Below are 25,616 nucleotides of genomic sequence, written 5' to 3'. Positions count from 1 at the left end.
ACAATTTACGCATACACCAAGCCAATTAACCTACATACCTGTACATCTTTGGAGTGTGGGAGGAAACCGTAGATCTCGGAGAAAACTCACGTGGTCACGGGAAAAACGTACAAACTCCGTAGAGATAGCACCCGTAGTCGGGATCGAACCCGGGCCTCTGGCGCTGCAAGCGCTGTAAGGCAGAAACTCTACCGCTGTGCCATCGTGGCCATCCTAAGATCTCATATTCTAATAATTTATAATGACTGGAAGCATTGGTCAAAATCTGACACTAAAACATAAGTGGATTGGGGTCTTGGAGAAAATAAAAATGCAATATGCCCAGAATAGAAAGCAATTCCACTCCTGACTGCCAACTCACAGAGTTGGTGGAGGTGGAATGACAGCTGGATGGTCAAATTGCTTATGAATAACGAAGATAGATACAAGGTGCTGGAGCAACTCAACAGCTCAGGCAACATCTCTGGAGAAAGAGGATGGGTGATGTTTCAGACCGGGACCCATCTTCAGTCCTGATTCGAAACATCACCTACCCACCTTCCCCAGAGATGCTGCCTGACCACCTGAGGTACTCCAGCATTTGGTGTAAACCAGCATCTGCAGTTGCATTCCGAAGAAGCGTCTCAACCAGAAACATCAACCATTCCTTCTATCCGGAGATGCTGCCTGTCCCGCCGAGTTACTCCAGCAATTGTGTCTATCTTTATCATTACAGATTGCTTGTGAATAATTCTACCTTAAATACAGACAAGGTTTTCTGGTCTCAGCTACTGAAAGAATGTGGAAAGGGGGAATGTGGAAACTGGTGTGTCACATTGATCAGTGCTGGATCCACTGTTATTCATAATTTTATATCAAGGATTTGGTGGTATCGTGGATGGTGAAGAAGGTTATCTGAGATTATCACCTGATCTTGATCAACTGGCTGAGGAATGGTAGATTGAGTTTTATACAGATACATGCAAGGGCAGAAGTTACACAGTAAAGGGTAGGGTCCTGGGGAGTGTTCTAGAACTGAGAAACCTCAGTGTGCAAGTATATAGTTCCATGGAAGTGGTGACACAAAGTAGACAGGATGGTGAAGAAAGTGTTTGGCACACTTGCTCTCATCAGTAAGGATATTGAGTACAAGTTAGACCCAAAGTGCTGGAGTAACCCAGTGGGACAGACATCGGTGGAGAGAAGGAATGGGTGACGTTTCGGGTCGAGACCCTTCTTCAGACTGATGTCAGGGGAGTGGGTGGGACAAAGATAGAATGTAGTCGGAGACAGTAAGATTGGTGGGGGAACTGGGAAGGGGGAGGGGATGGAGAGGGAAAGCAAGGGCTATTTGAAGTTAGAGAAGTCAATGTTCATACCGCTGGGGTGGAAGCTACCCAAGCGAAATATGAGGTGCTGTTCCTCCAATTTGCGCTGCCTCACTCTGACAATGGAGGAGGCCCAGGACAGAAAGGTCAGATTGGGAATGGGAGGGGGAGTTGAAGTGCTGAGCAACCAGGAGATCGGGTAAGTTAAGACAGACTGAGGGGGGATGTTCAGGGAAACAATCGTTGAGCCTGCGCTTGGTCTCGCCGGTGTAGAGAAGTTGAGACCTTGAACAGCGACACAGTAGATGAGGTTTGGCTGCATTCAGGATTCTGCACCACCTCAAACCCAGCAGGAACTTTAATGGAAAGTCTGTGATGCAATAAAATGCGTAACATTCTGTGGAAGTGTTGGCAGCTGCCTTTCAACAGTTTACTGACTACCCCTCCCAGATTTCAGCATACACACTCACTGAAACGCTGCATTTCCTGTTGGTTACGTGAGGCACCAGCAGCGAATGACACCATTTTCATTGGGATAGATCCTGGCAGAAATACTGAACAGAATTTAGTGGCACGGTGGCGCATCGGTAGAGTGTCTGCCTTACTGTGCCAGAAACCCGAGTTCGATTCTGACTACGGGTACTGTCTGTACGTTCTCCCTGTGACCGTGAGGGCTTTCTCCAGGTGCTCTGGTTTCCTCCCACATTGTAAAGACATACAGGTTTGTAGGTTAATAGGTTACGGACGAATTGTATATCACCCCTCGTGTGTGTAGGATAGTGTTAGCGTGCAGGAATCACTGGTCTGCATGGACTCCGCCATGTATTTCCAAACTAAACTAAACTAAACTAAGATTTAGGCTTCCACTTCAGATACTTGACCCATTTTGAAACAAAGTCAGTACCCTAGTTCAAAGAGAAAGTGTAGCAAACCACAACACATAAATTGTTTAAATTTTCATGGTAGACAGATATTGGAGGTTTGACAAGATTCAATCAGATCGACCCATTTATGCACATTAAGACAAGACCTTGATTTAAAAGAAAACAAATTGATACACATTGTTCTGCAAGGGAAATACTTTTGGTAGTTTAAAAATACTTTTACCCAGGCAAAGAAAGGTTTGTGTCCATTTCAGACGTTCATTAGAAAATCAATGGGATCATAATGCCCTATCCTGACTAGCCACCAATGCTGCCCCTCTTCCTGCAGAGGCTGAACAGGTGGATCCCACCTCCTCACCTTCTGCTGCCTTCCTGAGACCTCACCCAGGAATCTCTCCGACAGCCCTGACGCCCGGCAGGCTGCCCAAGGCTTTTACAACTGTTCTTAACTATTTCCAATGGCTTTGTTCAATGCTTCTGGCTATGTAAAGCAAAACAATTCAAGCTGCGCCTGTCTTATTCTGCAGGACCAGTAACTCCACTCTAATGTAAAGCAGCCCTCCCTGGTGTAAAGACTAGGGCTGGATGGAATGTGCGTTGGAAGCAAAGACACAGAGCTTTTCCTGAGGATGCCACTACTCCACCCATGGACTCAATGACGAGGCCAACAATGCTCCAGGCGATCAGATACATCACCATCTGACCTCTTCAGCGCATGCACAAACCCAAATTGAATTAAGCCACAAGTAGCTGGATCTCTTTGGAATTGTTCGCTGTAAGTCATAATGATTCAGCTCATATCCTCCAAACTCTGGGCCAACAGGGCACAAACTTTGCATGAGGTTCTTCCTGAATTTATACCACCACCCTTGTTGACAAGATACCCTCCAATTTACCCCCAGACACAGGCTGAAGAATGAATGAGACCAAACAAGTTTTGCTTCACATTACCTCTACCCCGTGACTTTGCAGCCGGCTTAATGATCCAGATATTTCTGATGCCCTCCACTTCCAACTGAGGATAAACAGACTTTAGGCTGTTGAGAAGATTCTGGCAACAGACTAAGTAACTGTGGGAACCGGGGATTGTAGCTCGATGGCTAAAGAAACAGAAACACACAAGGAGTTAAAATTTAGAACTAGAAAAATTGACACCTCATTCACTCTATATTTGTTCATAATCCAGCAGAGATACTAAACAGAATTAGGCTCCCACTTCAGATACTTGACCTATTTTGAAAATATGTCAGTGCCCTAGTTCAAAGAGAAAGTACGGTTAACCTCAACACATAGAACTCGTTTCAGTTTTCACGGTGGACAGATGTTGGAGGTTTGATAAGATTCAATCAGATGGTCCTGTTTATACAAGGCCTTGTTTTAAATGGAAACAAATTGATATATATCGTTCTGCAAGTGAGAGAAATAATTTTGGCAGTTTAGAATTTCAGAAGGAAGAATAGCTTGTGTATCAATGATCTGGACTCTTCCAAAGTGCACATATCTGAAAATGGTCAGCAGGTGAATGTGATTTTACACTTGCAGTGTTAAACTGCGCTGGGAGTATTAATATTGTTCTCCACTGTCAGGCAAAGAAAGCTTTGTGCCCATTTCAGACATTCATTAGAAGATTAGAAAATCAATAGGATCATAATCCAGGTGCTCTGAACTCTGCACCCCAACTTTGAGCCATTGCTTCTATCGAATGAAACTACTAGACTTGGGAGTAGAGTCTCCAAAAGCCCATCCCCATACTTTGGACTAAAAGGAACTGTACCAAAGAGAGACACAAATGCTGGAGTAACTCAATGGGTCAGGGAGCATCTTTGGAAAAAATGGATTGGTGACGTTTTGGATTGGGACCCTTCTTCAGACTGATTATAGTAGGGACTGTGGGAGGAAAAAACTTTGCAGAGTAAGAAAAAACAGAGCTCAGCAACAGGTCCTGGAGAACCATGACCAGTTCCTGCAAGAAGGACTTCCTGTGTATTTGTAAGAATTTGTGCCAAAGGTGAGGACAAAGAGATTGGACTGTTGTTTTGGATGGATGACGTTTCCTTTATGTCTGGTTTTTTTTTCATGAATGGAGGAATGTAAGGCATGTAGTGGAAGCAGTGCATAATCATTGCTATTGTATTGCTATAAAGTGGTAAGGATTGCATCATGTGGCCAAGTGCTCGGCGTGTTTTTGCAAAGCGGTTTAGTGTTGGAAGTTTCAGTGTTGGATAATCAGTGTGTGTGTGTGTGTGTGTGTGTGTGTGTGTGTGTGTGTGTGTGTGTGTGTGTGTGTGTGTGTGTTTGTGTGTGTGTGTGTGTGTGTGTGTGTGTGTGTGTCTCTCTCTCTTTCTCTCTCTCCACACAAAATGAGAAAGTCAAAATAGTAAGGATACCACAAACATCTTTTATCAAATAAAGTATCCTCATTGCTAATTTGAATTACCAACTATTTCCACTATTTAAAAGAGATTTAACCGTGACCCGTGTGGGTTTTCTCCGAGATCTTCGGTTTCCTCCCACACTCCAAAGATGTACAAGTATGTAGGTTAATTGGCTTGATAAATGTAAAAATTGTCCCGAGTGTGTGTAGGATAGTGTTCATATGTGGGGGTCGCTGGTCGGTGCGGACTCGGTGGGCCGAAGGGCCTGTTTCCACGCTGTATCTCTAAACTAAACTAAACTGAGACATAGTGTTCAACACTACTTAGCCCTGCTGGCCAGCATGGTTAATGCTGGCCAGCACGGTTTCTGAAGGGTCTACAAGCTTAATGCCCCAGACATTGGAGAGGCTGCAGAGGTGGCTTGCTACTTTGGAGAGGGAGCAGAGGAGGTTTACCAGAATGCCGCTTGGATTAGGGGGTTTCGGCTACAGGGAGAGGTTGAATAGACTTGGATTTTTTCTTGAACATCAGAGGTTGAAGCGGAACATGATAGAAGTATATAGAATTAAGAAGGGCATAGACAGGGTAGACAGTCAGAATCTTTTTCCCAGGGTGGAAATGCCCAACACCAGAGGGCATCGCTATAAGGTAAGAGGGGGAATATTTAATGGAGATGTGTGGGGCAAGTTATTTTTACACAGAGTAGTGGGGGCCTGGAACGCACTGCCAGGGGTGGTGGTGGAGGCAGATACGATAGTGGTGTTTCGGGCTTTTAGGTAGGGACATGGACGTGCAAGGAATAGAGGGTGATGGATCATGTACAGGCACGTGATCAGTTTAACTTAGCATTGTGTTAGGCATAAACATTGTGGGCTGAAGGGCCCGTTCCTGTGCTGTACTGTTCTATGTTCTTATATGCATGCAAGAGGAAAGTGTTTTTTTCAGTGCTGATTGTGGGACAGGAGACGCAGGAATACTCCAGCTCCCCACCAACCTTCAAATTAACCTGTTTCTTTCATCCAAGGGTCACTCAACGCCCAAAACCCCATCACCACCTTGGGATCTGGACCCCATTCTCCAAGCTCTAAAGCCCTCATTCCCATACTTACTGAATAAGGCAGTGGTGTTGTTCAATTAGATCTTCCCATGGTACTTCACTTGGGGTCACTGGGTTCTCTTCTTCATCATCATTTCCATTGAGTTTCTGGTTTTGCAAAAAAACTTCACACACATTGATGGCCATTTCTATCAGCTCAGTGGATAGACGGCAAACCCTATTGTAGTTCCTTCCCGAGTCTGGAGAAAGGAAAGGAGGAAAATATTTTATTACCTTGAATGTGATGCAACTCTTTATTTTCAATACGGTGTAGGAAATGCCACCATGAAGCCTGCTATGTAGACAGGACTGAAGGCAGGGCCGTTTTTACAGCATTATGGGCCCCCGGGCAAAGCAGTGTACTGGGGCCCCCACCGTTACTCTCCCCCACCCCCCTTTCCCTACCAGCCCCCCCATGTCGTGCCCGCGAAAAGCACTTACCGAAAAGCACTTAGCGATGGACTTAGGGTGCTACATTGTTGCGAAAAGCACTTACAGATCGCTGTGAGAAGCACTTAGGGACCGAAAATGTTGCGAAAAAAGCACATTGAACCTACATTTTTAAAGTAGTATTTATTTATTGCAAGTCACTTAACATACACCCTATGCTCGTGGGCCCCCGGGCAAGTGCCCATCAGGCCCATGCGTTAAGATGGCCCTGGGTGAAGGAAGATTGTGGGATGTAAGAGATGAGAAATCCAAGGAAGTAGTTGTAAGTGCCCTTGCTAGTAAATCATCCAAATGGAAGAGCTATGGAAATATAGTGGTGACATTCCTGGACTAGTATTCAGACCCTTGGAATATTGACCCAGTGTCATGAGGTTGAATCTCATCATTCCGATCGAGAAAATTAAATAAGAAAATATAAATCTAGAAAAAATGCCAGTTCCAGTAATGATGGCATAAAAACTGTAGAAACGAAGAACTGCAGCCACTGGTTTATACCAAAGATAGCCACAAAGTGCTGGATGTCAGCAGGTCAGGCAGCATCTCTGGAGGAAAAGGATACTGATGTTTTGGATCGTCACGCTTCTTTAGAACCCTATCTCCGTCTATCTCTGACAAAAAACCTGTCTGATTCACCAACAGAGAATCAGAGAGAGTGAAGCAGCAATCCACACCTGGTCTCTCTGCATACTCCTACAGATCCACCAACATAGTTGGCTCTTAAATGTCCCGTGAAGCTTCCTAGTAAGTTTTTCAGTTCAGACGGCCGTTAATAGTTGTGTAAATCTAGATGTCGCCCGGGACATCCGCATTCTGTGAATGATATACAGAGCAGAGGAAATGAATGGTCAAGAGGGTGACTGTGAACAAGGGGGTGGGATTTTGTATGGAGTGGGAGTTTCAGGGAGCGCAAGAGATTCATTGATAAAGTGTTGCAATGTCCTGGTTAAAGCTTGAATCAAAACAATGACCTTGGATTAATTTTAACTGAGTTTAATATAAAAACTTTCAAACAAATTTGTCTTTATCAATACCTGTGCACATTGGCAATAATATTGTCAGAAAACTTGCAAAGGCAGCACGCTGTGAATTCTGATCAAGGAACGTGAGTGAGATTTCACCAAAACTAAGTGACCCACTTTTATTGAAGGTGAATGGGAACAGAAAACCACTGACGAAATGTCAAAGAAGTAGAAGTCAGAGTGTTGCTCTGCAGTTAAGTTCTCAATTAGGGCAGCAGATATGGAAACTATTCTCCTGTCAGCCATGCACCATATTTCCAAATAACATGGGCACAGGTCGCAGCTATTTGCAACGGAAATGCAAAACAACCTCCCAATTTTGATTTCAAGCTCAGTTCCCACAGTCATCTCCTACTAACCCCACTGTTACTTGCAACTGGTCCCCAAGTGGCCACCTATCTAAAAGATGTGTAGAAAGAACTGCAGATTGAAGGTAGACACAAAATACTGGAGTAACTCAGTAGTCCCATTCAAATGTGATGGCCTGGAGAGAAGGAATGGGTGACGTTTCGGGTCGAGACCCTTCTTCAGACTGATGTCAGGGGAGTGGGCGGTACAGAGCTAAAATGTAGTCAGAGACAGTAAGATTGGTTGGAGAACTGGGAAGGGGGGGGGGATGGAGAGAGTGAAAGCAAGGGCTACTTGAAGTTAGAGAAGTCAATGTTCATACCGCTGGGGTGTAAGCTGCCCAAGCGAAATATGAGGTGCTGTTCCGCCAATTTGCGCTGGGCCTCACTCTGACATAGGCCCCAGTTGATGGGTGAGGCCATGAACAGCCCTGGGCCTAGGCACTTGGCAGTCCCATTCAAATGTGATGGCCTTCAAGTCAAGATCAAGGCTTAATCAAGGTTAAAGCTGCCAAAGAGCTGGAATGTTAGTTGCTTCTGATATTTACAAAACATACAAAAACTATTACGAATAATTTTTTTAAGTAAAAAATCCAAAAAATATAAGAAACCGAACACTTAAAATATCTACATAATAAAAGATTACAATTTATTTAAATTAACTGAATTAAATCCAAAAATAGCAAATGGAATCTCGCTGGAATTTAGAAGATTGAGGGGGGATCTTATAGAAACTTACAAAATTCTTAAGGGGTTGGACAGGCTAGATGCAGGAAGATTGTTCCCGATGTTGGGGAAATCCAGAACAATGGGTCACAGTTTAAGGATAAGGGGGAAGTCTTTTAGGACCGAGATGAGAAAGTTTTTTTTCACACAGAGTGGTGAATCTGTGGAATTCTCTGCCACAGAAGGTAGTTGAGGCCAGTTCATTGACTATATTTAAGAGGGAGTTAGATATGGCCCTTGTGGCTAAAGGGATCTGGGGGAATGGAGAGAAGGCAGGTATGGGATACTGAGTTGGATGATCAGCCATGATCATATTGAATGGCGGTGCAGGCTCGAAGGGCCGAATGGCCTACTCCTGCACCTATTTTCTATGTTTCTATGTTTCTATATATATCACACATTTCTATTTCCCTTGTTACCATTGTTCTCCACACAAACAGGGGCACTGACTTATTCCACCGGATGTTCATACACCACAGCTGTTGTTCACAAAGAACCCTGGTTCATCTGTCAACGTTGAGTGCTACGGATATTCAGGATACCATTTGGACGGATGCATAGGAAATCGTTTAAAGGGATGTGGGCCAAACACAGACAAATGGGACGCGCTCAGAGAGAAAACTTGGTCGGCATGGAGGAGTCGAGCCAAAGGGCTTGTTTTTGGGCTGTATAACTATTTCTGTGTTTGGAGACATAAAACATAGTCCAATGCAGGAACATGCTTTTTGGACCACAATTTTTTGTGCAGAACATGACATCAAGCTAAATTAATCTCCTCTGCCTGTATGTGATTCTTCTTAGGCACCCTCGGTCATGGCTGACCCTGGGTGATGCATCCTAGTTGGCTGCTTGCTCCACACCTTGGCTAGAGCAGCGTCGCTTGTGGCTGAAGAGACCAATGCGGGAGTAACAGTCTCTGTCGCAGAGGTCACATTTGTGTGTGGACTCAGGTCTGTTGAAGTTGCTGCGTTCCTTTCTGCGTGCCCGCTTTTCTGCGATGGTTCATATGTGATTCATAACACATTCGTATGTGATTCATATCCCACCATTCCCCGTATATCCACGCGCCTATTTAAAACCCCTTAAATGCTGCTATTATATCTGCTTCCACCACCTCTGGCAGCACGTTCGAGACACCCACCACTCCGTGTAAAAAACCTGCTCCACACATCTCCTTTAAACACTCTGACCTTAAAGATTTGCCCTCTAGTCTTTGACATTTTCACCCTGGAAAATTGGTTCTGACTGTCCATCCGATATCTAGATTGGAACGAGTGTCCCAAATTTCCACATAGAAATTTTTGGGTCTGTTTATTTGCAATTTCTTATATTAAATATTATATATACTAGATATTGTCATTTATTTCTTTTGCTGAGAGAGTCCCAACCTGAAACATAGCTAATCCTTGTCCTCCAGAGATGCTGCCTGACCTGCTGAGTTACTCCAAAACTTTGTGTTTTACTCAAGATTCCAGCAACTGCAGTTGCTTGTGGCTCGACATTAAATCTTTTCAGTTTTTTATAAAAGTTAACAAAGAACCGTTCAGAAATTTTCCATCGTGACATTATTCCTTTCTCAAACAAAATAGGGTCAGTAAGATTTATAATCATTCAGCTTCGCAGTTGCCCAGGGCAGGGCCTGAGGCTCAAACCTCTTCAGATGCTTCAGTGATGTTCCTTCCACTGCAAGGGCAGAAATGGAATTGTCTGCTGATGACTACACAATGTTCAGTTGCATTCACAATTCTTCAGCAAATGAAGCAGGCCATGCCCACATGCAACAGACCCAGTCAAGCATCGAGCAACAAGTGGCAAGAAAGATTCCAGGGATTCCTCAAATGTGCCAGGGATTGCCCAATGCCAACAAGAAGCACCTAACCTTGACATTCAATAGCACTAACATCGGGAGAGGAATTTGAATTAGCCCTTGACCAGTAGAAACAAGGCAACGGTGGTTCAAATGCCACTGGCAGATTAAAATTAGTCTCGCCTGGGTGGGAAAATAGAGGAAAATCTTTCCTCTGCATTTTAAATGCCCTTGCCTGGTTTCCGCTGATCAACAGCTGACTAAAACTCGCCCATCCTGAAGTTTGAATACTTAGAAGGATGAGGGGGGATCTTATTGAAACATATAAGATAATTAGGGGATTGGACACATTAGAGGCAGGAAACATGTTCCCAATGTTGGGGGAGTCCAGAACAAGGGGCCACAGTTTAAGAATAAGGGGTAGGCCATTTAGAACAGTGATGAGGAAGAACTTTTTCAGTCAGAGAGTGGTGAAGGTGTGGAATTCTCTGCCTCAGAAGGCAGTGGAGGCCAGTTCGTTGGATGCTTTCAAGAGAGAGCTGGATAGAGCTCTTAAGGATAGCGGAGTGAGGGGGTATGGGGAGAAGGCAGGAACGGGGTACTGATTGAGAGTGATCAGCCATGATCGCATTGAATGGCGGTGCTGGCTCGAAGGGCTGAATGGCCTACTCCTGCACCTATTGTCTATTGTCTATTGTCTAAAGGTTTTAAAGACAATAATTCAATAGAGCTATTTTGGATGAGAAACAAAATAAAAATGTTGCAATATTAGCAAATAAGCAAATTAATTATGCCTCAATGGACACATAGGCCGACTACCATCTCAAAGACCCGTAGCATGATTTTCCCAAGTGTAGTAATCAATTACGTTATTACTCATGGTGATTCAAAAGATATTCACTTGCCTCACCCTCCCATCAATTGTATCTTTTATATGTAAAATTCCAAAGGAAATTAATCTGAAATGACAAACTCACTGAGAAACAGGCTTCACTTGAGCAATAGTTATAGTGATATTCATTTGTTAATCCAGGCTTAATGTTGTATTTATATTCTTATTACGACACGTAAGGAAGTAATTTCACCCGTACCAGGAATCTCTTCCTTGGGGCGTAGGAGGATGATTGTAGGAGTGATCATAGGCAGGTGTACAAAATCATGAGAGGAATAGATTGGGTAGACACACAGAGTCTCTTGCCCAGGATAGGGGAACCGAGAACCAGAGGACATAGATTTAGGGAGAGGGGGGAAAGGTTTAATAGGAACCTAGAGGGTAATGTTTTCACACAAAGGGTAGTGGGTGTATGGAACGAGCTGCCGGAGGAGGTAGTTGAGGCATGTACTATCGCAACGTTTAAGAAACATTGAGGCAGGTGCATGGTTAGGATTTAGAGGGATATGGACCAAATGCGGGCAGTGGGACTACTGTACAGTAGATGAAACATGTGGGCAAGTTGGGCCAAGGGGCCTGTTTCCACACTGTATCACTCTATGACAATGATTCTATACCAGTTCCAGGGGTGGCAAAACTATCTGTCCCATTCTCCCTCTCCTGATTTCCCCGTGCCCCTTGCAATGTATTCTATTTCACTGGCCCTTCATCCCCACTGAAATTATTTTGCCAAATTAATTATACTAAGACATAATTTCCAGCGGCCAATTAATCTCCCAGCACCTCTCTTGAGGTATGGGAGGAAGTGAGAAGATGTGGTAGAAACCCATGCAGTCACAGGGAGGATGTGCAAATTCTACACAAGCATTCAAGGTCATGATCAAACCCAGGTTACTGGAGCTGAGCGGCAGCAGCAGCAGCACCAACCGTTGGCCCTTCCTTCATGCAGCTCCATCTGCTAGCATGTTGACCAAACCAACTCATTACCAATGCTAGAGACCAGCAAGCAGAGATAATGGTTTACACTGGAGGACAGAAAGTGCTGGAGTAACACAGCAGGTTAGGCAGCATCACTGGAGAGCATGGTTAGGTGACGATTCAGGTCGGGACCCTTCTTCATAGAAACATAGAAACATAGAAAATAGGTGCAGGAGTAGGCCATTCGGCCCTTCGAGCCTGCACCGCCATTCAATATGATCATGGCTGATCATTCAGCTCAGTAGCCTGTACCTGCCTTCTCTCCATACCCCCTGATCCCTTTAGCAAAAAGGGCCACATCTAACTCCCTCTTAAATATAGCCAATGAACTGGCCTCAACTACCTTCTGTGGCAGAGAATTCCACAGACTCACCACTCTCTGTGTGAAGAAATGTTTTCTCATCTCGGTCCTAAAAGACTTCCCCCTTATCCTTAAGCTGTGACCCCTGGTTCTGGACTCCCCCAACATCGGGAACAATCTTCCCGCATCTAGCCTCTCCAACCCCTTAAGAATTTTATATGTTTCTATAAGATCCCCCCTCAGTCTTCTAAATTCCTGCGAGTACAAGCCCAGTCTATCCAGTCTTTCCTCATATGTAAGTCCCGCCATCCCAGGGATCAATCTGGTGAACCTTCTCTGTACTCCCTCTAAGGCAAGAACGTCTTTCCTCAGGTTAGGAGAGTCTGAAGAGGAAGAAAAATAGTGCATTGTGTAAAATAAGCTGATGTTTGTTTGTTTGTTTGTTTGGGAACCTATTTCACATACTGCAATTCAATATTTTGTTTCTATCACACATCTCCTGAAAAGATTGACTTATGTTTACAGTCACACAGCCCTGACATATCCTATCAAGTGACTATGCTTTGGGCTGCTTGCCCAAGTACCAAGTTTATACAGGCTGCTAGAGTTACAACTGAGAGTCTCACAGCACTGGTATCAAATGTGCACCCAAGTAGAACTCAAGATTCAAAGGATGGAAAACCAGGATAAGATTTTGTTAAATCACCAACTAAGTTAATAAGGCACCAATGTAGATCATTAGGTGATGAATGAATGAGAATTGGTGCAGGTTGGACAAGGAAATTGATTTTGGGATGATCTCTAAATAATATAAAACATAGAATAGGAACAGGCCCTTGGGCCCACAATGTCTGTGCCAAACCCGAAACAAAGGTAAACCAATCTAACCGGCATGCACATAGTCCATATCTCTCCATTCCCTGCATATCCATGTGCCTATTTAAAACCCTCTTAAACATCTCTATCACATCTGCCTCTACCACCACCACCACTGGCAGCACATTCCAGGCACCCACCACTCTGTGTAAAAAAAAGTTGCCCCACACATCTTCTTTAAATTTTTCCCCACTCATCTTAAAGCTATGCCCTTTAGTCTTTGACATATTCACCCTGGGAAGAATAGTTCTGGCGGTCTACCCTATCTAAGCCTCTTGTAATTTTACAGACTACTAACAGGTCTCTCTCAACCTCCAGCAATCCAACATTGCAGAGAAAGCAATCCAAGTCTGCCCAGCCTCCACCAACAGTTAATACCTTCTAATCCAAACAGTATTCTGGACAAAGGATAGAATGTAAGCCAGTCAGAGTGATTTTGTAATAGGCAGGTTCAGATGTCACGAAGAAATAGACAAGAACTTCAGAAGCAAATAAACTGAGGGGAGTGATGAGTCAAATGACATACTCATTCCCATTAATTCTCCCCTCTTGGTTAGATTGTCAGCTGTTGGAAGAAATGTCCCTTCTTAGTAGGCGACATTTGATTTAAAAAAACTCAAGCCTGTTGAAGAGGACAGTGAGTCAAATTGGCTTGAATTATCTAACAGAGCTATTGTAGAATTTTACATTACTGTCCCAGGATTTTTCCAAGAACTGTTTTGTGTCTCCCAGGATATTACATTGCACGATGACGGAGGAAGAGAAGGTGATGCCAGCGGGGTCAGGGTGGGAGGTGGAGGTGTGGGTTGGGAATGGTGGGTGACCGTCAGGGGCAGTTGTGAAGTGTCTGTTCCTGATTCATGAGTATATATGCAGGAGACTTGATGGTCATTGTGGCTTATCCTCCTCTTCATCTTCATATGACCACTCGTGCATTTGTACGCGTTGAATCACCAAAGTTGCCTCAAAGCCTGAAAGATATCTAATTGTTTAAGGCTATGTTACATGTAAGACATGAATAGGATAAGTTTGGAGGGATGTTTGGACGGCAGCACGGTGGCGCAGCGGTAGAGTTGCTGCTTTACAGCGAATGCAGTGCCGGAGACTCAGGTTTGATCCTGACTACGGGCGCCGTCTGTACGGAGTTTGTAAGTTCTCCCCGTGACCTGCGTGGGTTTTCTCCGAGATCTTCGGTTCCCTCCCACACTCCAAAGACGTGCAGGTATGTAGGTTAATTGACTGGGTAAATGTAAAAATTGTCCCTAGTGTGTGTAGGATAGTGTTAGTGTGTGGGGATCGTTGGGCGGCGCGGACTCGGTGGGCCGAAGGGCCTGTTTCCGCGCTGTATCTCTAAATCTAAAAAATCTAAAATGTGGACCAAATGCAGGCAGGTGGGACCAGTGTAGCTGAGACATGTTGGCTGGTGTGGGCAAGATGGACTGAAGGGCCCGTTTCCACACTGCACCACTCTATGAATCTATGTTGTTACTGTATATAAAGTCACCCTTTACTTTGCCTAATGTATGAAATGTAAAGTTTAAGAAGTGATCAGGTTTCGATGGATCGGCGGTCTATGCATACAATTATTTGTCAGGTTAAATGGTGGTTCTTTAGTGAAACCTCTAAATTCAAAAACTGTATAGTTTGAAAAGTTTGTTTCAACAAAAATCAATGGCATTGTAGTTGAATAATATGAAATGTAACAATACTGCAAGAACTGCAGATACCCCAGTAAAACAACCAAAATGGTGGTTGCTTGTTTTATTTAAATTATTCCAGCATTCTCTCAGTAAGGCTGCATGACAAGACTGGGAGATGGCCTGGCAAAGTTCATCATCCTCTGACATTTTTGTTATGTTAATCTTAATTTCAGTCTCCAAATGTAGTCCTGCTCATACAATTCAATGCTCAACAAGAATTGATTTCACACCATTGCTTCAGGTTGTGTAGTTAATTATTTCTATTTGACATCCAACTCTAACCCACCTTCACACAGAGGGTGGTAGTAGGTACATGGAACGAGCTGCCAGAGGAGGTAGTTGAGACAGGTACTGTAACAACATTTAATAAACATTTGGACAGGCACATAGAAAGGGAAGGTTTAGAGGGATATGGGCCGAATGTGGGCAGGTGAGACGTGTAGAAGGGGCACCTTGGTTGGCATGGGCAGAAGGGCCTGTTTCTGTGTTCTATGACACCATGACTCTAACTTGGAAACCCTTACAACCTTACAATCTTATTTTGTAACAGGTAAATTAACCACATACAGAAAATTCCTTTAATCTGGCGTGTTTAGAACTTTAACAATGCAGACACCAACATTTTCCAAACCATTGGATAATATTCCAATTAATACCCCAATATTCTTCCGGTTCTCTTTTTGTTTAAAGACACTGCACAGTGGAATGATACAATTCAAGTGAACCAGGTAAGCTCAAGAGGAGCAGGGAACCAGGGTCCTGGTGAGTTTGAAAGAAGTGAGGAAACTGGGGCCCCATTTAGGAAAAGGAAGTACAAGACCAAGAGTCCCAGTGAGTTTCGAGGGAGCCAACGTCCAGTGAGCCTATTTATGAAGATTTCCAAATAGTTGGATAGCAGATTGGAACGCGGGTGGATGAGGAGTGATCTCATAAAGGTGGACAAGATCATCAGAGGAATAGATAGGGTAAGCACAGAGTCTCTTGTAGTAGGGGAATCGAGAACCAGAGAACATAGGTTTAAGGTGAGGAAAGATTTAATAGGAACTCGACGGGCAACTTATTTCACACAAATGATGGTAGGTGTATAGAATGAGCTGCCCTGGGAGGAAGGTGAGACAGGTACATGTATAGGATAGGTTTAGAGAGATATGGGGCAAACACAGGCAGGTGGGATTAGTATAGATGGGGCATGTTGGTCAGTGTGGGCAAAGGGCCTGTTTCCACACTGTCTGACTCTATGACTCTATTCGTGGAAATTTATAGAACTTTACCTTTCAGGCTGGCTTCTGACTGTCTCTGCCTTCCATTATTTGGATTTGATTTATCATTTGCAGGATTGCAAATCACCCATTTCAGTACACTGATTGCACAAGTAAGCCTGAAGTCATCTGAAAGCAACAGAATTGCATTTAAGTTACTCATAAGTTTGGTTATGCAAATGAAGAGTTGACATTTCTCAAGAATAAGCATTGGTTTTAGTTAAATGATCCTGTGAGTATTTTAACAAATGAGTGAACAGATGTATGGCAGGCACTTTTTATATTAGTCATGCAACTATTTACTATGTCTGATGTTGCGACAGTACTAAATCAATTAATAACCGCCAGATTTGGTTGGATATTCAAGAAGAGGATTTTGTATCAATTTCTGTTGAGTCACACAGGTTTGCAGGGCTGAGAGAGTTGGGTTTAGGCTTCCACTTTGCAACTTGGGTCATCAATTCACCCATTGACATTTTCATCACTTCTCTATCCACACTTCCCCACCACAACCTGCCATTGTTTTTGTGTTGGTTCATGAATGATAGGATCGGGTCGGCTGACAGCCTGCTTTGTGTGTTGACATTACATCTAACTTAGCCCATCTCATGAACTTCTCTGAACATTCTCTTTCTTTGCTGTGATCAATGTTATATTGATTAATCCTAAGCGTTGTTTCACAGCTCTGTTTATTTCCTCATCAAGGCACATCTGGGCAGTAACACAGATCTAAGCAGCCATCAGATTTCCAGGTTATCAACCCCCGAAAATATTTCAACTCTTTTGGGATAATAACTTGTGGTTAACTGAATGGCTATTAGTGTTAGCTCATTATTGGAATACTTTTGGGTAGGCATATGGAAGTGAAAGGAATTGAGGGAAATGGTTCATGTGCAGGTAGATGAGATCCACTCAACGAGGCACCATGTTTGGCACAAACATGCCAAAGGGCCTGTTTCTGTGCTATATTATTCTATAGACACAAAATGCTAGACTAACTCAGCGGGAGAGGCAGCGTCTCTGGAAGACCCAGGTCTGAAGAAGGGTCTCGATCCGAAATGTTACCCATTCCTTCTATCCAGAGATGCTGCCTGTCCCACTGAGTTACTCTAGCATTTTGTGTCTATCTTCGGTTTAAACCAACATCTGCAGTTCCTTCCTAGACTATACTGTTCTATATTCTATAACAACAACCAGCAAAGCCTAAAGTGCTGAAATAACTCAGCTGGTCAAGCAGCATCTCTGGAGAACATGGATAGGTAACGTTTCGGGTTGAGACCCTTCTCCCCACCTGAAACGTCACCTATCCATGTACTCTGGAAATGCTGCCTGACATGCTGAGTTGCTCCAGAACTTTATGTCCATTTTTGTAAACCAGCATCTGCAGTTCCTTGTTTGTACAACCCTATGACCCACACTGGCCGATTCTTTGGATCTGTGAGATAGGAGTGGTCCTTTGAAGAAAGTAATGAGATAATTTGACATGAACCTCTCTCAGCATATTTTACCGGAGTGAAGTTTAAAGCTGACACATGGGTCTTCAAGCACCATTTTACATTTCTTTCTCTCATATTTTTGAGTATTTTTTGCTAATTTCTCATCTTGCCATAACTAGCGTTTTTGATTATGTTTAAACCAGGCAATCTGATACTTACTGCAGAGGGCACGTTCTTCATTCTCATTAGAAACAAGGTAGCAGCGGGGAAAGAAAGTGTCAGGGTTCTCATCCAGAAGGGAAGGCAATTTCCTCAGATTTCTGCAGAGTCCAGCCTTCAGTGAAAGAATGCACAAATAAATTTTCATTTCATATACAATTTCGAAAATGATTATCTTCAGATGAAAAGTAAGCCTCTGGAGCCACTTAGCATATTTTAGTGGAACCCGCATATACTTATTCCAATTCACACAGTCGTGGAATTCTAAAGTGTTTTACAAACAACAAATGACTTCTAAAAGTGTGGTCAATGTTATTGCCATCTGCAGTCAGCAAAGTCCCATTTGTGGACACAGAATAAATGACCAATAGATCTGCATAGATGGTTTTCGGTGAGGGATTACTGTTGGCCAAAATTTTAATCATCTTCCCTCTATTATCCAATTTCTAGGAAAAATATAAATAAGGAATATATTTAGTCAAGGCTGCCTAATAACAGAACATTTCAACCTTCCTTTGGAGGCCATTTGACCCATTGACTTATACGGGCTCCATTCCCCCTTGTTCCTATTCTTTACCCCAAATTATTCGTTATCAGTGCCTTTCCTATTCCCTTTTGAAGGCACTGACAGATAGTTTCAAAAACTCCTTCAGGTGATGAATTCCAGATAATTTTGCTCCAAGTAAAATAATTCTTTCCACTCTCCAAAATGTAAAATCAGTATGCCTTTGAGTGACCTGGAGGACATCGATATTACATATCAGACAAATGGGTTAGTGTAGACTGGTATTAGTTTATAATTGTCATGTACACCAAGATACCATGAAAAACTTTGCATGCCATCCAGTCAATCAAGTTCAATAGGTAGAGCAAAGAAAAAAATAGCAGGATGTAGAGCAGATAAGCAAAAGGTGAGCATGATGTTTTGTGCTGAAGAGATATTTCTGTGCTGTATGACGTTATAAATCTATAACTATCATCCTGAAAATCAAAAAAAATCATTATGATTCAGTCATTAAAGTCATTAAAGTTATGACAATGCCAATAAAATTTACATGCAAACCACTACTGAATAAAAAATAAAATACAGACTAATGACGTGAAGACAAGGATTAGATCATTAACAAAAGTTAAAGTATTTATATGTTTTATAATTTCTTATGTGTTATAAATTATTTCTTCCAGTGGCTCGCCAGGTTTCTTTTATCCAATAACACTTGAAGCTACAAATTACTGTTGACAATGATACACAATGAATAGAGCCGCTGCCTCACAGCGCCAGAGAATCCATGTTCGATCTTGACCTCAGGAACTGTATGTTTGGAGATTGCTCATTCTCCCAGTGACTTCATGGGTTTCTTCTGGGTGCTCCAATTTCCTCCCACATCTCAAAGTGCGAGTTTGTAGGTTAATTTGTCCCTGTTAAATGCCCCTCGTGTGCAGAGAACGGATGAAATAAAGGGATAACATAGAACCAGTGTGTACAGATGTGTAGGAAAGAACTGCAGATGCTGGTTTCAATTGAAGATAGACACAAAATGCTGGTGGGACAGGCAGCATCTCTGGAGCGAAGGAATGGGTGACGTTTCGAGTCGAGTTGATAATTTTAAAGAAATGTGTCGATAATTCTATTCAAATAGCAGATAAAGGAATTCATGTAAACAAGTTGCCTGGATTCCTTCACTTCATGTCTACTATTTGATGGTTTATCTGCAGAAATATAGTAAGCCCACTTATTCAGCTTTTATAACATCTTTTTTTGGAATTCCTCGATTTTCTTATTATTGGGATTCCTGCTAAAAGGGGAACATGCTGGACAACCAAGGGGTAACCAAGATTTTCCCACTGTGTCTTTCCTCTTTCCCTATATGACTTCATTGCGTGTTCAAGTTGGCTGCAAATATAAATAGCAAAGAAGATAGAAACAGCTCGACACTAGCAGACCAAGAGACTTCTATTTTACTGTTTGTTATTTTGTTCACATGATATACTAATAACAGTGCTGCCTAATCATTCCTATCTATTCCTATCAATTAGTGTGCAATAGAAGCACTACAAATCCCAGCAGTGAAGATATTTGGAAACCATCAGTCTCAAGTCATCAATTTTTTCCTGGCATACCACACTAATCATATGTTGAGTATTACAGTAATTATATACTATGTCTCAAATACTATGTTCCCATGATAAGGACTGACATTAAATGTTATTGCAACAAGCAATAATTCCATCTGCAATGGGAGGCAAACCGTTTATTATGTCCAGCAGCAAAAGACAGAAGATGGGAATGATACCTCCCATTCCACAGTGTTGCAGTAACATCCAGCTGCATTGCTTCAAATAAACAATTAAATCTTCTCTCCCTGCTCAGCAAACACGTTCACCTAAAGATTTCTCCATAATGGGCGGTTTTTATTTTTTGGGAGTTTGACCTTTGGTTGAAATAAATGAAAGCATCGTGGAGATGTAAACGCTGCCTCTTTTCACACATTGAACCTCCAACTGGGAGGCGGGAGGAATGGTTCTGGTTGCATTTTATTTTGTGAAAGAAGTGACATTCTGCTGAATCAATATCTACCTTTGTAATACTAAAACAGGGGATGCATTCAGGAAATAAGCTCAAGAACTGGAATCAACAGTGTCAAAGTTTCACAAAGTCCTGGTGCCATCCCTTCAATTATATTTTTCAAGTGGCTTTGCCTTGCATCTAGCTCCCTACATTCTTGCTTTAGCTATGGCCTTGTGGTTACCAGTTTGATCAGAATAGACAATAGACAATAGACAATAGGAGCAGGAGTAGGCCATTCGGCCCTTTGAGCTAGCACCGCCATTCAATGTGATCATGGCTGGTCATTCACAATCAGTACCCCGTTCCTACCCTCTCCCCATACCCCCTGACTCTGCTATCATTAAGAGCTCTATCTAACTCTCTCTTGAAAGCATGCAGAGAATTGGCCTCCACTGCCTTCCGAGGTAGAGAATTCCACAGATTTACAACTCTCTGAGTGAAAAGGTTTTTCCTCATCTCCGTTCTAAATGGCCTACCCCTTATTCTTAAACTGTGGCCCCTGGTTTTGGACTACCCCAACATTGGGAACATTTCAATGGTTATTGATAAATGATAATGCTTCATGACACACCATGTTGAATTACTTGTATACCCACATGCCGACTATCTGAGAAGAGTTTTGTGATGAGCCACAGCCTTATCCCTGACATTGTCTTGCTACATCAACGCATCATGTCGCCAGCTCCCCAGTCTGGGTTCCATCAAGATAAGCAGTTGATTTCATCAACAATACCGAGAATTATTCAATGTTACCACATCCTGTTTTCTGTGCTGCTAACTCAAATCTTAAAAGGACAATGACAGAATATGTGCATTCCCCGTCAAATAAAGCTTGCCCAGATTCTGTGGCTTTGCCTTTTGTCCCAATTATCCCCCAGAACTAATACTGTAAACTTCATGTCCCAAGAACCAACTCAAAATTTGAGACTTAAAAGTTGCAAACACCAGTCAAACGTTGCTGCACGACGACGAGAATGTGCATATGAACACAATAAATGCAAATCACCTGGCCTCGTTACAATTCACATTCAGATCCTCTTATCAGGAAATAGGTACATTTTGTTCTGATGCAGTGAAAAGGCTGACCAGAAGAAAGTGGTATTTAACCCCTTGTCATGAACAGTGTTGTTTATTGTGAGGAGGAAATAGAACAGGCTGAAATCTACTGCTATGATTACTTTAATTGTTCACTTATTGTCCCGGAAAATAAATAAGCCTAGCATTTATCACACCAGGATGTATTAAAAGTTTAGTCAGTCTGCCCTTTGTAATGTTGGAGAAGTGGATGAGAATCATGACATCTATGAGTTTAGTTTTAGTTCAGTCTTTAGAGATACAGCACGGAAACAGGCCCTTCAGCCCACCAAGTCCACGCCGACCAATGATCCCCGCACATTAATCCTACCCGACACACACTAGGGCCAATTTTACATTTATACCAAGCCTATTAGCCTACAAACCTGTGCGTCTTTGGAGTGTGGGAGGAAACCGAAGATCTCGGAGAAAACCCCGCGCAGGTCACGCAGGGGAGATCGTACAAACTCCGTACAGACAGCACCCATAATCAGGATCGAACCCGGATCTCTGATGCTGTGAGGCAGTAGTTCTACCGCTGCACCACCATGCATGCACTACTGCATTGCAGTACCAGAGATCCCACCCATGAGGTGGGGTGGTTTAACTTCTCTTCCAGTAACTTGAACAGAAGAATCTAAGCTGTTGTGCCAGAGCAGTCTCCAGGGGGTGTTCCATTGCCCAGATATGTTGGTCCTGGCTTCCCTCTCAGATGCCTCAAGACCCTCTTTGAACCAGGATCACTCTCAAATCATAGCATGGTCAGCTGTGTCAAAAGAGTGTTCCTACGGGCAGTCTCTTCTCAGATGAGTAGAAACATAGAAAATAGGTGCAGGAGAAGGCCATTCGGCCCTTCGAGCCTGCACCGCCATTCAATATGATCATGGCTGATCATCCAACTCAGTATCCTGTACCTGCCTTCTCTCCATACCCCCTGATCCCTTTAGCCACAAGGGCCACATCTAACTCCCTCTTAAATATAACCAATGAACTGGCCTCAACTACCTTCTGTGGCAGAGAATTCCACAGATTCACCACTCTCTGGGTGAAAAAAAAAGTTCTCATCTCGGTCCTAAAAGACTTCCCCCTTATCCTTAAACTGTGACCCCTTGTTCTGGACTTCCCCAACATCGGGAACAATCTTCCTGCATCTAACCTCTCCAACCCCTTAAGAATTTTGTAAGTTTCTATAAGATCCCCCCTCAATCTTCTAAATTCCAGCGAGTACAAACCGAGCCTATGCAGTCTTTCTTCATATGAAAGTCCTGCCATCCCAGGAATCAATCTGGTGAACCTTCTCTGTACTCCCTCTATGGCTTCACCCTGCCTGGGGTAGCTCAGTGACCAGTTTGCCCGGAGATGGATTCGCTCTGACAGAAACAAAGTTATAAGTCCACTTCATAGGCAAATCAATATTCTGCAAAGATTATTTTGTGAAGGTGCCAATAGGAAATGTTGCATTTCATAATATCAAATTATTTCCTGATAAGGGGATCTGGATGTGATTTGTTGGATATTAAATTGAATGTTTAGTCAACGTCCACCTGGAAGCAGTGCGTTAATTTTACGTGGCTTAGACTGTGGAATAATGCCTTTTCAGACCTTACAGTAGTTTTGAACCAGTAGTTCATGGATCGCCGCACCTCATGAGCTCATTGACTGGCTGAATTAGCAACTCTTACTAATACCGATGAAAACGCCAGAGTCATACCGATAACTCTATGTTCAGTGACTACACAATGGAGACGGCAAAAGTACGTCTGAAATTAGGTGGAATGTCTGCTGGCAGGGGAAATGGTCTTGGACAGGATCTGATCAGGTGCAGATCGCAAATCTTAAAAGGACAGTGACAGAATATTTGCATTCCCTGTCAAATAAAGTTCGCCCAGATTCCGTGGCTTTGCCTTTTGTCCCAATTATCCCCCAGAACTAATATTGTAAACTTCATGTCCCAAGAATCTACTCAAAACTTGAAATTAATGGTTTCAAACACCAGTCATAGTTATAGCATAAGGATGAGAATGTGCATATGAACTGGGGGATGTTTCAGGGTCTGGACTTCCATGTGCACCACTTAAAGTCCATTTGCCACCCAGACAAGTGTTCAGAACAGGGAGCGCCTGCAAGATGAGCCCACTGATGGATCTGCCAAGGCTGGCCAGATTCTTCCAAGCACGATCCACCCCATGAATTCTAGATCGTTAATGACCAATCTGTTCGGTAACTATCTGAACAGTCTCATTCTACAATCAAGTGTTCATGGTAAATAGATTCACAGCTTTATAAATGCCACTATTGTTTATCGGCAATAAACTAAAGAATCGTTCTTACTTTGGTTGTAAAAGATGCATGCCTGCCATAATGATTCATCATCTGATGTCTATGCAAAGAGCGACAGTCAATTATATTTCTTCTTACTGTCCAGATGAAGTAAGGGATTTCTTTCGCAATCAGTTTTGACTGAAATTAAAATATCCATCATAAAATAATAATTCACTATTCAACAAAGTCATTTTAGGAACTCAAGGAAGTACAGACCTTGCAAAGGCTCATTCTTACAGGGAATCGGCCAAATGGATTCTAAACTAAATCATATAATTCCAAGAGGACAATGTAGCATTTATTATTATAGGTGAAATGTCATTATAATGCATACCATTAATATTTATCCTCTATTAGAGATAGATTGGCAAAATCTGCAGCCACAAAAAGCCCCATGTTTGGTGCTAGGTTCTGCAACGTACAGGCAAAAGCTTCTTGCATCAACCCTTCTGTGGTATAAAAATAAATAAAACAGGATTGGAAGGAAGCAGGATAATTTGTCAAAAAGACATGCATGTCCTGTCTGAGTTAAATTCAATGTACATCTGCATGTCCTGGAGTTCTGCCAAAGGAAGTTCTGGTCACCCATACAAAAGCAAGTATGAAGATGCTCGGTGTTTCTCAATATATCTATGGATTAGACCTTCAAAACAATCTGCTGACTGAAACAAACAGGGCTGCTTGATTAGATTAATGAATCGGCCAACAGAGAGGAATTAGATAGATTTCTGATCATTACCTTGATCCTGCTTGACCCTATTATCCCACATTTTGGACACGGACTGATGACAAGATGACAAACAAACTGGAACCAATTATTGCCACAACCAACAATTCCCAACAGCGCTGCGAGACCCAAACAAGAGAAAAGGCAGGTTAAGGGCTGTCTGATGGGGAAAGATTGAATTGAATGGGTGCATATTCTCTGGAGTTTAGAAGGATAAAGAGCTGGGGGGTGTGGTCCAACATACTGCAGAGCTCTGCCTGGCACTAATGTATGGGAAAGTGACCAACATCATTTACAGTAGGTCATAATTCCAGCTAACCGGATAACCATCCACAATAGGCATTGGGTCCTTTGAAAATGCTATCCAGAGGATTAGCATTTGAAGAGGACTCCTGTGCAAATCTCAGAGGCTTGAGGCGAATTAGATAGCAGCCCATTCCACTGACGATGTATCACTTTGTGTTTTTCAAGCGGGAGTTCTAGAAGAAAGTTAGGTTCAAGTATTTAACGTTTGGTGTGTAATCTGGAAAAGCAGGAAAACTTCCTCTGGATGTACAGCATTCCAGACAAGCACTGCTGACCCACAACTGGATACCTCTTCCCATTATCCCTTCCTACCTCTTTCATTAAATCACCATCTCCAATAGTAAGCCCCCTTTCCATCCTTTCCATATTGGAAACCATATGGTTGTATTTGTCATTATTATATGTAAATCGTTTACTCTGTGAGCTTAATGCGAACAAGGAATTTAATTGCATCCAGGTGCATATGACAATAAAATAATCTGAATATGAATCTAATAATAAAAGCATTTCATTTGGCACTTCCCTGCAAAAAGTGGGACAACGTATTTACCATACCACTAAACAATGAATGTTGTCTGGATCACTCAAATAGTAGTGAAAATATTCTTCCTGAAGCTGTACAATTCCATTATCTAATACAAAAAAAGTAAATTACATTAGCAAAGTGTAAAATAGTGATGCAAAATCATTTCCAATTGCCCTTTTGGGAATAACTTTGTCAGAATTGATATCTCAACTTAAACCTTTATTCTTCCCTTGGACTGTCCTTTGGGTTTGAGGATGACTTGTTTCAACTCAAATCCCGGGTAATCTGACTTGGCCGATGAGACCCACATAGGAATTGTTAGATTATTTTATGGTCTGACTCTTTAAATTGGAGTATACTTTTAGAATGTGGAGCAGGGACTGATGATACTGAAGTACCAATGGAAGAGGCACGAGAGTT

The 25,616-nt window shown here is 42.7% G+C and overlaps 1 protein-coding gene across 1 annotated transcript in view; it reads right to left on the bottom strand.

The window, feature by feature from the left end:
• LOC144604770 (protein monoglycylase TTLL8-like) overlaps positions 1-25,616 on the bottom strand; it is a 46,527-nt gene that overhangs the window by 6,171 nt on the left and 14,740 nt on the right. Inside the window, 6 exon segments of the mRNA XM_078419415.1 lie at positions 3,143-3,291; positions 5,676-5,862; positions 16,030-16,146; positions 17,673-17,787; positions 23,647-23,775; positions 25,226-25,302. Coding sequence (XP_078275541.1) covers positions 3,143-3,291; positions 5,676-5,862; positions 16,030-16,146; positions 17,673-17,787; positions 23,647-23,775; positions 25,226-25,302 — 774 coding nt within the window.

This window comes from Rhinoraja longicauda, chromosome 23 (genome assembly GCF_053455715.1).
Source record: "Rhinoraja longicauda isolate Sanriku21f chromosome 23, sRhiLon1.1, whole genome shotgun sequence".
NCBI lineage: Eukaryota > Metazoa > Chordata > Chondrichthyes > Rajiformes > Arhynchobatidae > Rhinoraja > Rhinoraja longicauda.
This window is presented reverse-complemented; position numbering and strand designations above follow the sequence as displayed.